General features: G+C 52.5%; 4 protein-coding genes across 4 annotated transcripts; 1 reads left to right on the top strand and 3 right to left on the bottom strand.

The window, feature by feature from the left end:
- Window positions 1-1707: 1707 nt before the first annotated feature.
- Window positions 1708-3639, bottom strand: AA0111_g6856 (hypothetical protein; the record flags this gene model as incomplete). The annotated part of the gene is made up of 2 exons (XM_028653124.1): window positions 1708-2630; window positions 2679-3639. 2 exons carry the CDS (start codon window positions 3637-3639, stop codon window positions 1708-1710), a joined length of 1884 nt encoding a protein of 627 aa, XP_028505488.1.
- Window positions 3640-4455: 816 nt separating this feature from the next.
- AA0111_g6855 (Fatty acid transporter protein) lies at window positions 4456-6544 on the top strand (the record flags this gene model as incomplete). The annotated part of the gene is made up of 2 exons (XM_028653123.1): window positions 4456-4462; window positions 4527-6544. The coding sequence occupies 2 exons, from the start codon at window positions 4456-4458 to the stop codon at window positions 6542-6544; spliced, it is 2025 nt and encodes a 674-aa protein (XP_028505489.1).
- An 85-nt stretch (window positions 6545-6629) lies between these two features.
- On the bottom strand, window positions 6630-10583 carry AA0111_g6854 (DNA repair protein; the record flags this gene model as incomplete). The annotated part of the gene is made up of 1 exon (XM_028653122.1): window positions 6630-10583. One exon carries the CDS (start codon window positions 10581-10583, stop codon window positions 6630-6632), a length of 3954 nt encoding a protein of 1317 aa, XP_028505490.1.
- Window positions 10584-10923: 340 nt separating this feature from the next.
- AA0111_g6853 (Patatin-like phospholipase domain-containing protein) lies at window positions 10924-13550 on the bottom strand (the record flags this gene model as incomplete). The annotated part of the gene is made up of 2 exons (XM_028653121.1): window positions 10924-12803; window positions 12854-13550. 2 exons carry the CDS (start codon window positions 13548-13550, stop codon window positions 10924-10926), a joined length of 2577 nt encoding a protein of 858 aa, XP_028505491.1.
- Window positions 13551-14033: the final 483 nt, after the last annotated feature.

Genomic DNA, 14033 nt, shown 5'->3' with positions numbered 1-14033 from the left:
TTCCGAATTCCCGAAGCTGCTGACCCATCGTCTGAAGAAACGCTCTGCGTTTCCTCACAGCACCGACATCGGGCGCCGCTGTGTTGGATTCCAACTCATCGTGATGAGCTTGTCGCTTGTTGGACCTCACGGTGGCTTCGGCCATCACCTATGCGGCAGTCCCAAACACATCAAGCTTGGGAGATAAGCTGCAGCCGTGTTATGACTAGTGCAGCTGCGATGATGTCTGCCGAGGCTGACGCGAAGTGAAATGAGAACAGAAGAGGCTGGGGTGTGTATGACTTCGGCATCGGCAAGCGCGACGAAGATGACGCTTTAGCAAGCTATGGAGCCAAATGACGTTAGCGTCGTGCGAGTCAGTTCTGGGGGGGCTGGAAGCTGATGCACCATCGAACCATGTTTGACTTGCTACATGCACTTGTTTCTACAATTTCAACTTTCTATGTTAAGGACCCAGAGGAATCGCTGCCAACATCCAAATGCTCTCAGAAATACTTGCGCCACTGTTCCGTGGTTGATGGCCGCGAGTGGAGGGTCGTGGAGTGCTGTACTGAAGGTGCCGAACTCTCCAACCTATCATCGTGGTACCCTTCGCTTCCGAAATTCCTCACCGGCGGAACGCCTGCCATGTCCTGAATCTGGCCTTGGGTGACTGAAGCTGGTTCTATGTTTTCTGGTATATTTGGCACTGCCTGCCACGCAGATCGCGTTGGCTGAGGCTGCTGTGCAGGTGGGACGTTCAACCGCTCAATGGCTGATTGTTGTAGATCCTCATACTGTGCCACTGCTGGACTTGATTCCGTTACCCACGGCTCTGTCGATGCTGGGCTGACTTGAGCGATATAGCCAACATTCGCTTCGACACCCTTCGTCAAAATATCTTGTCTTTTGGACCACCAAGATAGACGCTCCTCGTCCGTGTTGAGAGGATGACGCTTCCATTCCTCTACCCTGCTCGACTTAGCCTGCTTTTGTACACTCTCTGCTAACACCCGACGATCTATATCAGAAAGGCGTTGCGTTTCGATCGGTACCTGGGAGCTGTAGATGGTGGAAAGAAGCTCCAGTACGACGAACTCAGTTTCGAGTAATCGCTGTTCGATGAATGATATGTATCCCGAAGGGATGCCTCTAGCACAACAGTCAACTTCGTCTCATGCAAATCGCTCTCCTTGTACCTTTTATTGATCGGCGGATACCGACATGAGGTTCCTGCAGATATACATTGCGAGCAGACTGGCAGTTCACGATCGCACTGTGAGCGTTTAGTCAATGTTCTCCAGATTGAAGGTGTAGTGTGAACCTTTGACTTCTTGTTGCGACAGGACTCGCATGCGATCGGATGGAATGCGCCGGATTCGTTCTAGGTCGTGTGAGAAGGTTGCCAAGCATGATAATCTGGGGTATTTGAGACTACTCACCATGGCATCGGCGCTCCATGGGCACCACTGGCGACATGCGGTTCTTTCTTCGTGCGCTGCCGGACTTGACTTTGTCCTAGCGCGATACCCCACTAATCGCTCGGAACAGCATGTGCGGGGGCGTTGCTCAGCACACGGGACTACCAGAAACATTGAAGAAAACTTCAGAAAAGATGCGTTTGTGACTTCTAAGAGAGTTGGGTCATGCGACGGCTGACTGTGTTCCAGCATACCCTACATAGCGCACGTCGTGAGACGTCATCTCAATTCTGGAGTTTACAATCACTCACTCCTTGAGATACCTCAACCCACTTCTAGTACTTCCAGCCTTTGTCTCAAGCTTCTTCATCTGCTTCTGAGTGACCGGGAGCGTATGGTTTTCTTCGTCGGTTATTTCCTTCACTACCACCTTTCTCTGCGCTTTACCCGCTACTTTGCCTGCAATAGTGGCTTTCTTAGTCACTTTCTTAGTCCCTGCTCTAGATTTGGTGACCTTTGATTTCGTGGCAGTCTTGACTTTGACAGGAATGACCGCGGCGGGAATTTGATTGAGAGCTTCTGTGACATCGCCTTCGCCAAAGTCGTCAAGTTCACCAGACTCCTCAGCCACGAAGGGAACGGGTCTATCTGAAGTTGCTTGCGCTCTAGTCCGAACAGAGCTCCTCAGTACAGAGGAGTTCACAGGCTTCGAGCGTTTGTGATCAACAGTGTAGTCCTGTTCACTGATACTGCGTTTGCGCTTGGTAAGTTTCTTCGTAGTACCCTTTTGGGTGGCGAAGCTGATCGAGTCCGGGGCGGTTTGCGGCTTGGAAGACACAGGAGCAGCAAAGTTTTGTGTGCGGTTACTTACGCGCTTTTCTATGACTACTTGTGGATGAACGGCAATCATCTTTGTTGGTGAGTCAGGACTTGGAGGCACGGTACTAACACCGCTCTGACGTCTCGGGCTACGCTCAAGTGATGTTGCGCGCTCCCGATTAATCCTTCTTACTACGGGCGATGTGGTTTGAGCTCTCGATGTAGGTGGCACCAGATTTGTGTGCTTTGTTGAGCTTTGAGGGTGCTTGGAGGTCTGCTTCGTTGGGGTTCTAACTGCAGGTCCTTTCCGAGTAGTGTTTGCTGAATCACGCTGAGAAATGTTACCTATGGTATCAGTGCAAGCCTTTGTAGGTGTCGTGTTAACAGCATGACGGATCGCTGTTGGGTCTACTAAATCCCTGTTATTTCGTAGTTACTGAGAAGGATTTCATTGCTTACCTTGAGCCCCCACTGTAAATTTCTTCAAAAAGATTCGGGGAGTATATCGATAATTTCCCTCGGCGTTCACCTCGTCACTGCTCCTGTTGAGATCTTGCACGGCTTTTTCAAGGCTCTTCCGTGTTCCCAGCCGGTTGACCTCTTCTTCGACGATTGTGCTAGGTTTTGGAAGCTTGAAGCGCGATCCAGACTCATATGGTGGGAGAGTTTTGTACTGCTGAAGCGCAGGATGGTCGAAAGATACATTGGTCTCAACAATCTTGCCTTCTGCTTTCATCTGTTTGCCAGATTCTGAGATATTGTAGTTCATTTTGAGACTCTCCCAATGCGCCAGTTGGAAGGTTTCGGGAAACGGTAGCGAGGCTGGATAGTCCTTGTACCAGCTTTCGACTTCGTTGTCTGGACCGCCATATTTGAAAACGCGCTCGCTAGGCACATCTTCTCCTCTCTCTGCTGCGGCTCCTTGTGTTGCAGGCAATGGCATGTGAGGCTTGGAGTGAGGCTCATTCAAACCGTCACCTTTCCGGTAAAGAGCTTCTGCTGCAGACGGCGTATAGTATTCTCGTGGTTCCTCTACACTCTCCGGCATAGGTGATTTTCTATTGGACATTGATGGCGAATCTTCTTCTGATGACTCTTCTTGGGCAGCTTTATCAAAATCGAGCTGTGCCTCACTGACTATGTCAAGTACGCGATTGAACAGTCTAATATCGAAATTGCGTCCTTGTTGAGTAAGTGGCAGGAGAAGAGAATTGTCGATACGATCAACCCGGTCCATGAACGTAGCAGGGGAATCACTACCTCCTTCCTTGACAAGATAGCTAATCGCCTGAGCTAGTCGGCGGTCGTTGGCCTCCCGCTGTGTCGGCTCCTCTTTGCTGGTTGAGGTAATCTCCAAATCTGCGATATTGATGAGCTCCGGAGAATCGGCGGCACCGCGGTCTTGGTTCTTGAACGTCATCATGCGTTTGCAAGTGGCAAACTCGATCTGAGAAAGTGTGTGCTCGCTGTTAGTTTGGGCACGTTAGCAGACGACAGCTCAATCATGCATGTGTAGCAAACAAACCAAGACGTCTATTTTTCAGGCGATTGTCAATTCGACTCGAGTGAAAAATGGGCAGACTATCTTGTTACGAAAGCGAAGGGCATTTGAATGCAAAACAGTGAAGGTGCGTCTTTGTCACGGTACAGAGGTAGTGGACAAAGGCTACCTGGAGCAGATAGTTGTTGTGCTGGCCGCAAACGGCCGTCCATCACAAGACTATATGATGATTGATGCAAGGTGCTGTCTTGGTTTTGCGATCATGGGCTCCCAGCTTTGACGGCACAGCCATTGAGTTGTAGATGGTCGGCGTTGTTCACCTGCTGTGTGAGGATGGTGGTAGTGTACCCCGGTTGATCAAGGCCATACATGCCCTGTCGCTCGCAACGGAAGCGAGCGCGGGATGTGGCTTTCTCCTTGGAGCACGAGAGGTGGCCCATCTCTAGGCGATGAGGGGAAAGCAGCCACAAGGCGTGGAGGAGGGAGAAGGTTGAAGGCTTACTCGAGGAAGAACGGGGGTGCCCTAACATGTGCCTCGGCTCCACAGCTCCCATGGTGCCACTAGCCTGTGAGGTCAAACGTCACTAGCTGAGGACAGGGAGCGCTGCGGCAGTTTGGTCAATTAATAGTAAGAGGATGTATCCTCTTCTTCTAGTTTCTCAGATTCTGCAGATTGTGGCATTTTAGCATCTCTCACTTACCTTACGGTTGCTTTAACTCTATTGGCCGCCGGCCATGTCAGGTAATCTCGCGTCATCCATGGACCGCGCCGCATCCTGCAGCTCGCTAACATGTCTCACTACCAGTTCTCCCTCTCGCCCTGCCTGCAGCAGCAGCCGGTCTTGCATACCTCAACGGTCGCCATGGCTTCACATACGACTGGCCGCTACTTTCTTCCTTCGTTGGCAGCAGCATCGCCGGCGCGCTGCAAGAACGACGCGACACCCTGAACCTCTTCTACGAACTCGAGGCGCATGCCAAATCCTCTTCGCGCGCAAACCACGCCTGGATCATATTCCAGGGAAAGACATGGACATATGCCCAGGCTTACGATGTGGTGCTCCGCTATGGCAACTGGCTCAAGAGTAAGGGAGTGGAAAAGGATGAGATTGTCGCAATGGACTTTGTGAACTCAGAGGTCTTCATGTGGGTCTGGTTTGGCCTCTGGAGCATCGGTGCGAAGCCGGCTTTCATCAACTACAACCTATCGGGCAAGCCGCTGGTACACACAATCAAGACGAGTACGGCGCGGTTGGTGCTGGTGGACCAGGAGAGCAAGGACAAGTTCAGCCAAGATGCGCTCAAGGAGCATGGCCTCACTCGTGTGCAGCACGCCGACAAGGTCAAATACACTTTTGAACAAGAGCAGTCGGACGTTCCACTATCGGTCAAGAACCAGGCGCAAACCCCCCAGGCTGCTGTCGAAGCAGGCGCCGTCTCCGAGCCTTTGACCGCGCAACGAAACCTCGAAATCATCTTCTTCGACGATGCCCTGACCTCAACCATCCTCACCCATCCACCCACGCGCCTTCCTGACTCGTCTCGCTCCGACCAAAAGCGCAGCAGCATGGCCATGCTCATCTACACATCCGGCACGACAGGCCTCCCCAAACCCGCCGTAATGTCCTGGGGCAAATGCGGCGGCGGCGCCAAATTCGCCGCAAACTGGATGTCCCTCAAGAACGACATAGTCTACACATCCATGCCGCTATACCACAGCTCAGCCTCCGTCCTTGGTGCATGCGCTGTTCTGCGCGCTGGTAGCACCATCGCATTATCTAAGAAATTCTCGCACAAGACATTCTGGCCTGAAATCCGCTCCTCGCACGCTACAATCCTGCACTACGTTGGCGAAACATGTCGCTACCTTCTCTCTGCACCGCCCTCTCCATTAGACAAGCAACACAGCATACGAGCCGCCTTTGGCAACGGCCTACGCCCAGATGTCTGGGAGCCATTCAAACAACGTTTCGGCATAGAAACAATCTACGAGTTCTACGCTGCAACAGAAGCGCCTGGTGGTCTCTTCAACCGCTCCACAAACTCCTTTTCCAGCGGCGCAATCGCCCGAAACGGGTCGCTGGGAAACCTTCTCATGTCGCGCAAACTTACCCTGGTACGCATGGATCCCAATTCCGATCCCCCAGAACCTCTTCGCGACCCCGTCACCGGCTTGTGTGAAATCAGTGACTACAACGAAAACGGCGAACTCCTCGGTAAGCTCGACGCAGCAAATATAAAAGACGGTTTCCAGGGCTACTATGGGAACGAGAAAGCTACAAACTCGAAAATCATCAGGGATGTTAAAGAGAAAGGGGATGCGTATTTCCGTTCGGGCGACCTTATGCGATGGGACGACGAAGGAAGGTTCTGGTTCGTTGATCGCATTGGCGATACGTTCCGTTGGAAAGCGGAAAACGTATCTACAGCAGAGGTTTCAGAAGCCGTGGGCAAGCATCCAGCGGTTGCCGAGGCAAACGTCTATGGTGTCAGTGTCCCTGGACATGATGGGCGGGCTGGGTGCGCAGCCATTGTTTTTGAACAAGGCGTTGGCGAGGTAAATGACAAGCTATTGCAAGAGCTGGCACAGCATGCCAAGAAGGAGTTACCGGCGTTTGCGGTACCTGTTTGGATAAGAGTAACGAGAGAGATGCAGTTGACGGGAACGAACAAACAACAGAAGGTTGAGCTGCAGAAGGAAGGAATTGATCCGCAGGTCATGGAAGAGAAGGGAGATGTGCTGTATTGGTTAAGGGATGGCACTTACAGGAGGTTTACTGTGGAAGATCTGAAGAGCATTGAAGGAGGGAACGTGAAACTTTGAGGACACTGGAAGGTGGTTTGGCTGTTGTAAGATAGGATAGAGTAGGCATATATATGATACCAGATGATTCTACATGTACCTCTAATTAACTGGCTGTTTTCCCTTTCCGTGTCTTCCTGGGCTTTTTCTTTGTAGGTTCCTTGTAGAGCTCGTCCTCCTCTTCTTCTTCAATATCCGCGGCCGCACCCCCCTCTTCCTGCTCGGCCAAGGACACGGGCTTACTCGCAGCTTTTCTCTTCGTCCTCCCCGTCGATCCACTAGCTGTCGCATTCGTATTTTCAGTCTCTCCATCCTCAGTCGCTGCCGCATCACCCCTCCCCGCTAATCGAGTCAACGCGGCCTCCATTCTCTTTCCCGCAGCTGACATGCCCTTCTTCTTCCCACTTGGTCCGCTCTCCGTATTTCTCACTCTCGGCGCAAAGGCTCCCGCTCCAACGTTGCCCTCAAAGAACCTTGTGATATTTGCCTGCGTACCTTCCTTCTCCCTCCGATTCATATCCCTAATGACAGGAACGAGCACCTCATCCGTTCTCTCAGAACTCCATCCAATCTGGGAACTCAAGAATGTGCGCAAAGCAGCCAGATCAGGAACACCCCATTGGAAAGGCTCAGGATCGCTATCGACCTCAGGATGAAGATAAGCTTCCGCAACACGAGGATCGGGAAAGGTCGGCGGCAAGAACAGTTTCGTGGCCTGGTTCTTGCGGAACCTTTTTCGGAAAGGCTTTTTAGCATCATCTTCTTTCTTGATAGTTCCGTTCTGAACGCCATCCCACCAGGTTCTGAATGACTCTAGGTCTTGGAACTCGGAAAGAATCTCTAATGCGGTGACAGGCCCAATGCCAGGGATACCTGTTGTGTAATCACTGCCGAGCAATTGTGCGATGGCGATCATTTTCTCGCGTGTGAGGCTGAATTCGTTGGTGAGATCTTGGGCAAGGTAGCATTCGACAAATTTGGCTGCATTGAACATGTTCTTGTAAACACGGGTACCGCCGAAGAGGAAGGTATCGGAGTCGTCGGTTACAATGCCGTCAACAAGACCAAGATTCACAAGTTCGGCGCATTGAGCTTCTGCTTCCATCGGAGCTGTGATGTATGGTAGTCCGAATAGGGTCAGTAAATGCTGACACTCTGCGATCATAGTCTGAGTAACTTCATCGGCATCTCGACGGTCTTTCTTCTGCTGTGCGCGAAGTTGTTTGAGCTCATCGTCAAAGTTTACACGCGCGGCAGTGTTGTTACTCACTTCCTGAGCGAAGCGTGCGTGTTCTTCTGCCTCTTTTGCAAGGGACGCGAAAAGCTCTTCGTCCTCAGGGTCTGAGTATTGATCTGACTCGTTGCCTTCTGGCATTTCAAAATGCGCATTGTCGTCCGCTACGTCACTGTGGGGCACAATAGGCTTTGTCAAATCGTCTGGGCCTTGCAAGGGAGAGAGTTCCCTCTGAGGTCGATGTGGCCTTTGCTGACGGATCGGGACATCTTCGAATACGGGAGATGGGGACTTTGGTGGTACAGCTTCTGCGACGGATTCGCTTTGCATAGGCACATCCTCGAACTCTGGCGATGGCGACTTCGTAGGCTCAGGCAAAACATTTGTCTCTGTCTGCATCGGTACGTCCTCGAATTCCTCTGATGCTTGGGAAGGAGACCTTGAAGGTTGCTTCGCAAGTGACTCTGATTTCTCGCCATTAGTCGCTTTCTGTTGTGCACGCTTCTCTTCTTCAGGTTCACTTTCGGACCAATCTACTGGCTCATCGTCGGAATCGTCAGCGAATGGAGTTTTCTTTGTCAAGGCAGGATCCTGGCGAGGAGGTGACTTCTGCTGCGGAGAGAGCGGTTTGGGAGGTTCTGCTTTGATTTTGTCGGCAAGATCGCCTATCCTCAACTCAGGGTCCTCAATTGGCACATCTTCCATTTGCGCATCGGCTTCTTCATCCGAGTCGATTGCAACTACTTGCTTCTGGCTCTGGCTAGCGGGCGCGTCGAGGTCGATAATTTCCTTGGTTTCCGGCTTCCGAAGACTTGGGAGCTGCTGAAACTGAAACCTGGACTTTTCTTCTTGACGTGCCTCTTCCCACTGTTGCTTCTCTTCCTCCCGCTGGGCGTTCACTTCTTTTGCAATGTCTCGTTGGCCGCTGAACCATGGCGGGAGTGGCGCGGCAGTCTTCTTTTCTTGCCCGTAGTCCTTTTCAAAGCCTCCTGCGTTATCCGCTTCTAATTTATCCATCTTCTTCTTGCCCAGGAGGGAGTTCCCCAAGTTGAGCCTCTCGAAAGGCAACGGGCCGTCAAATCCGGCAGCATTCTTTGGCTTGGTCGCAGGTTTCACGGCTGGTGCTGGGGTTGAATCTTGCTGTTTAGGCGATGGTTGTCTTGGTTTGACAGGTCGCTTCGACTTTCGAGACTCGGCCAATGCAGCCTGGAGGTCCATATCGTCCTCGCTATCGCTCCCTTCAAAAGGGCCTTTCGGCGCAAGCTTGTTACTACGTTGATTCGCCAGCCTTGCGATAGCCATTCCAGAACCCTTCGTCCCAGTGAAGGGGTTGGCCTCAGCAGCACGCCTCTGTTCGAAAACTTCACGCACTGGATCGTCTTCCGACTCGTCAGCAACGTCTTGCTTCTCTGGCTGCATCGACAACGCAATGGCTTGCTGCAACTGTTCGTTCTCGATATCATCCCCTGCGTCACCCATATCATTCACGCCATCCATAGGCACGTTCTCCCAATCTTCTTCTTCATTATCGTCAGCAAGAAATAGTGAGTCAGGATCCTGGTTCACTGGAGCAGCTCTCTGCGGCTTGGACTGTGCTGGTTTCTCTTTCCTTGCCTTGTAGAGCTTCCTACGTCGCGTCGCCAGCTCATTCGCAATAAACTCGCGACCTTCCTTCTCTTGCGCACTGAGGCCTCCTTTGGGCTTGGGCAATCGGTTGAGGCCTTCGATCGGAACGTCCTCGAAATCTTCGTCATCCTCCCATTCTTGATCCTCTTCAGCAGGACGCTCCGGTAGATCCACATTGATCGGCTTGTGTGCTTTGCCCTCTTCCTTGTTCAACACAACTCCGAGCGCCCAACCGCCTTCTACTCCATCATTTTTGACAAGTACATATTCCCTGTCCCTCTCACCTGCGACGCGGTTGAATCCGCCTGCTCCAAAAGCATCGTCGTTCATACCGTTGAGATTCATCAATCGTTGTGTAAGTTCGTTACGTTCGCGTACACGATCGATCTGGAATTTGGAAAACGCCATTCTGTCGGGAAACATGGCGTCGAGCTGTTCCTTCGAGTGCCCCATTCTGAGTCTGCTTCGCAACCTGGCTGCGTTCAAGATGTTGTATCGATCGGCTGGAGGTAGGCTTTGGAAGAAATGGCCGTCGAAGTCAATCTTGGAGAAATCGTAGACATTGATGTCCTCGCCCCTATCGAATTGGCGTGCGTATTCCTCTAACTCCTCGAGGGACATTACCCTGGGATCGTTTGCAGCGCCCATTTCAGACATGGATTTGCCCAGATCTGGTAAATGATACTGATCCTTCCTCTTGAAGGTGCGATTCTGCGCACGCTCCTGATCATTCTGCAAGAGCTCCTCTGCATAGACCAAGTTATCGGGTATTTCCTCCTCCTGCTGCTGCTGCGGCTCTTCCCTAGGGTGCTTTGCAGCTTCTTTCCGCTTCCTGTCTTCCTCCTCAGCAGCCCTCTGCATCTGTATAGCCAACAGCTTCCCCGCTGTCCTCACTGCATCTTCCCGTCTTCCCTCACGGCGCGACTTGCGGTTGCTGATAGTTTGTCGCTTGAGCGCCGGTGCGCCACCATCGAAGACGAAGACGGGCTTGATGCCGATGAAGAGGAGCTTGCATACTCTGCGAAAGAAACCAACAATATGGCTGTTGCGTAGCGCGTTCCCTTCCTTGTCTCGCACTGCTTTGAGGAACTGGTAAATCCAGATGGAGGCATCCACGGCGAGCCGCTTCTTGTTCAACGTCTCGATCTTAATCGGCCGCGCGCAGGGCTGCAAGACAGTCCAGAGACCGGTGACACCCATGGCGATGTTCCAAAGACGCGGTCCATCGGTCTCAAGGGCTATGAGTTGTGGCCGTTCATGTGCAAGCAAGTTGTGGTTGGCATAGGCAGCCGTGTGATAGCGCGTCCAGAGCGTGTCCTCGATGACGACATGCCAAGCCGCCGGGTCTAGCCGTCGACGCGACTCTCACGTGCACTAGACACTACACTCTTCTGCTCAGAAGGTTATACACTTTGTAGAAAACAAACGTTTTCGCAGCTGAGAAACCTATCGCGAGACCAAAGTCCGAAACCAACTTTTTGAAAGATTTACCCATTAAAATTGTTTACAGTCTACTCTAGGTATAAGGCAAATGGAAACACTACAAGGCTTGTCCCTCAAGACCAAGTCCTACTCCAACATTCTGCACTTCATCTTGATCTCTTTCATCATCGCCAAAATCTGCTGCCTCGCCATGGTCGTCAGCGTCTTCCATACCGGCATCCGTGTCACCAAATGCGCCCCCCTTGTGCTGCTGTCTGCGTCTAGAAGTGTCCTGAGATTCGTCTGCGTTGTCCGAGTCGTCGAAAACCTCGCTCTGCTTTCTTCCTTTGGGAATGCCTATCATGTCGCCGGATGGTCTGAATTCGAACATCGAATTCGGACGGTCGTGAGTATATCGCGGATCGCGTGGGCGAGACTTGAGCTCTGTAGAGTGTGTTGTAGCTTGAGGTGACATGGCGGACCACCATCCGCTCAATCGTTTCCCCAGTGACGGACTATCAGGAACGTCTAGTTTGTCATCTGTGACTGCCAGTTCAGCCGGCGCATTCTTCTTCTTGCGAGCGAACGTGAAGCCGAGAGGAAGATTCACGGGCGAACCAGGTCGCGATGGTTCTGCTGTCGACGAGGACTCTGATCCCGATGCTGGGTACAGAGCACCATCCTCCGGACCATCGCTTCTTGTGCGCTTCAGCAAGCTGCGGAGGTCTTCCTCGCTCAAAGCGTTAACTATATCGTCATCGCGTGCACCACGAGGTCTGAACTTTCGCCTCCCTTCTTGAATAGCGTATTCTAATTTTGCGCGGTTCGCAATAAATTTCAGTTTGGGGAAAGCTGATTGTTGACCAACGTGTATCATGCGTGCTAATCGTTGCGGCGTGGGGTCAGTAAGTATATAAACAAAGTCTGAAGGTATGGATTTGGGCCAGATGGTTATAGTGCCGCTGAAGCGCTGCAGCCAAAGCTCACTCCAGTCTTGGCCGAGCGGGCGAGGCAACAATTCGAGATGCCGAAGCACCTTGAGCCATTTATTGAGGTCAAGTTTAAGGTATTGCTCTGTGGCCGAGCCTAAGAAGCCACCTCTCCAGCCGCGTCCTCGCCGATGAGTGACAGGTCGACCGACCGATCCGCGGGACGAAAAGAAGAAGATGTTAATGTGGGGGTTAACCTGGCTTACGATCGAGAATCGAACATTGAAGTGGAGATTCAGTGCCTTGAGTGGAATGTCCGTTCGCAAACTGCCGTCTTTCCACTTATGTCCAAAAGAGTAGGGCGAAAGACTGCCGTCCTTGTTCTTCTTCATCAATACCACCGGATTGAGTATGCCCGGAACGGCAGCAGATGCCAGGACTGCTGACCAGACGACGCAGTCTGGGGCTGTGATGTAGTTGGCTAAGATAGTGGGCGAGTGTGGGTCTGAGGGCACACATGAGACGTTCAGTATGCGCCCGGTCCTCTGGTATGCCTCCTTGAAGGTCAAACTGCCACGGGTCATCCAAGCACATTTCTTTGCCCAGTCGACGCTGTCGAATCTCGCTCCTGTCTTGTACCATCTCTTTGACCAAGTGAGGATGCCTTCGTGACATGCTGTAATTCGATGAGCCAGAGCTGGTACGAGCAGCTTCTTTAGCTCTTCGTCGGTCCTTGTGCATAGCAGTGCAGCCACGAGCGCTCCTCCAGATGTACCCGTGATGACCTCTGGCAGCAGTTCGGCATCCATCAGAGCTTTGGCCACACCAAAGTGGTAGTATGCAAAGGTCGCTCCTCCGGACAGACATAGTGCAGTGCGACCGAAGTTGCTGCCGAGGTGTTTGAACAGGGCGCGCTTGTTCTCTGCATCGAGCTGGTTGGTCCGCAAGAGGAAAGCGAGCGATGTCTCGGCTTCGTCGACGAACTTCTGAACGAGATCTTTCGTTCCGTAGTAAGTTTCGCTGTACAATCGCGGGTTTTCAAATCCTACGAAGTTGTTCTTCATCGAAGCTAAATCTGTCGTTAGAGGTCATCTGTGGTGGTGTGACAAAGGATCCTACCTTCCAAGAGCGCGCGGAGGTCCTCAACAGCAGTGTGTTGGCCTTTGGAGGCGTTTGATCCTGATCCAGCCCTTTCCTCTGCTTCGGCTTTCTCGCGTAGTTTGACCATCTGTTGATGTACTCTTGCGATGGTCTTGCTGTCATAGTATGCGTAGTCAGCCTTCTCCTTCCATGATTCGTTGCCCAGGTATGCGTCCAGCTCCTTTGCCCCCTCTATCCACTCCTCATACGATCTCGCGTCGTTCAGTCGCTGTCTTAGTCTCTGGCGTGTGCCTCGCCATGTTATCCAGTGTTCGTACAGGTAGATGTACAGGCGAGTGAAGACGTAGGCTATGCTCAGGAACAGCAGCCAGCCCAACACCACTAGCAGTAGTGGCCACTTGAGAAGTACGTAGACGAAGCCTTCGCGCGTCTCATCCTTGCCGCGTCGCGGGGGCGCTTTGCTCTTCTTGCGCCGCTTGACGCGCTGGTGGACGGGGCGCCAGTCGTTGAGGGCGGAGATGAAGGTTCGCTCGGGCGGCGGCGCTGTGAGGTCTTCGGTCGAGGGAGAGTTTTCGGGCGCGGCCAAGGCCTTCTCGAATTCGACAAAGTGCTCTTCCTGGACAAAGTCGTTGTCGTAGTCCGGTAGCAGGGTGAAGTCGAAGCCCGCCGACGAGTATGGCTCTGGGCCGTCTGTCCCTTTATCTACGTCAGCCATGGGATAGAGAGTTGTCGGATGTTGATCGCATCGTCAAGATGGTTAGGGGTGAAGACTCAGGTGATGTCAAATGGTCGTGTTGGCATGTGAGGCTCGAAGCTTCGGGACGTACGTCACTCCTGACTCGGAACCCTTCCGCCGTTCCTGCAGGATTGTGCGCGCACCTGCATGCACATCGTCAACGCGTCTGGCCCTCAACACCCCACTTCACGCGAACGAGCTATATACCTGCCGTCCTTCGAGGCATGCGACCTCGGTGCAGCACATTCCAAGCCGTCGTCCGATCGCGAACGCTTCAGTCGCCGCAATGGAGGCCTCGACGCTGCTTGATGACACTTGCCATCGAGACGTCTTGCGATGATACATCAGTAGCCATAATCGAAAAAGGAACGCAAAATGGTCGCCCGACAGCCCAACTACATTTCCACAAGAAGGTGACATCGGACAATGCCATCTATCAAGGCGTGCATCCACTGGTATCGC

Source organism: Alternaria arborescens, assembly GCF_004154835.1.
Source record: "Alternaria arborescens strain FERA 675 chromosome Unknown contig_15, whole genome shotgun sequence".
NCBI lineage: Eukaryota > Fungi > Ascomycota > Dothideomycetes > Pleosporales > Pleosporaceae > Alternaria > Alternaria arborescens.
This window is presented reverse-complemented; position numbering and strand designations above follow the sequence as displayed.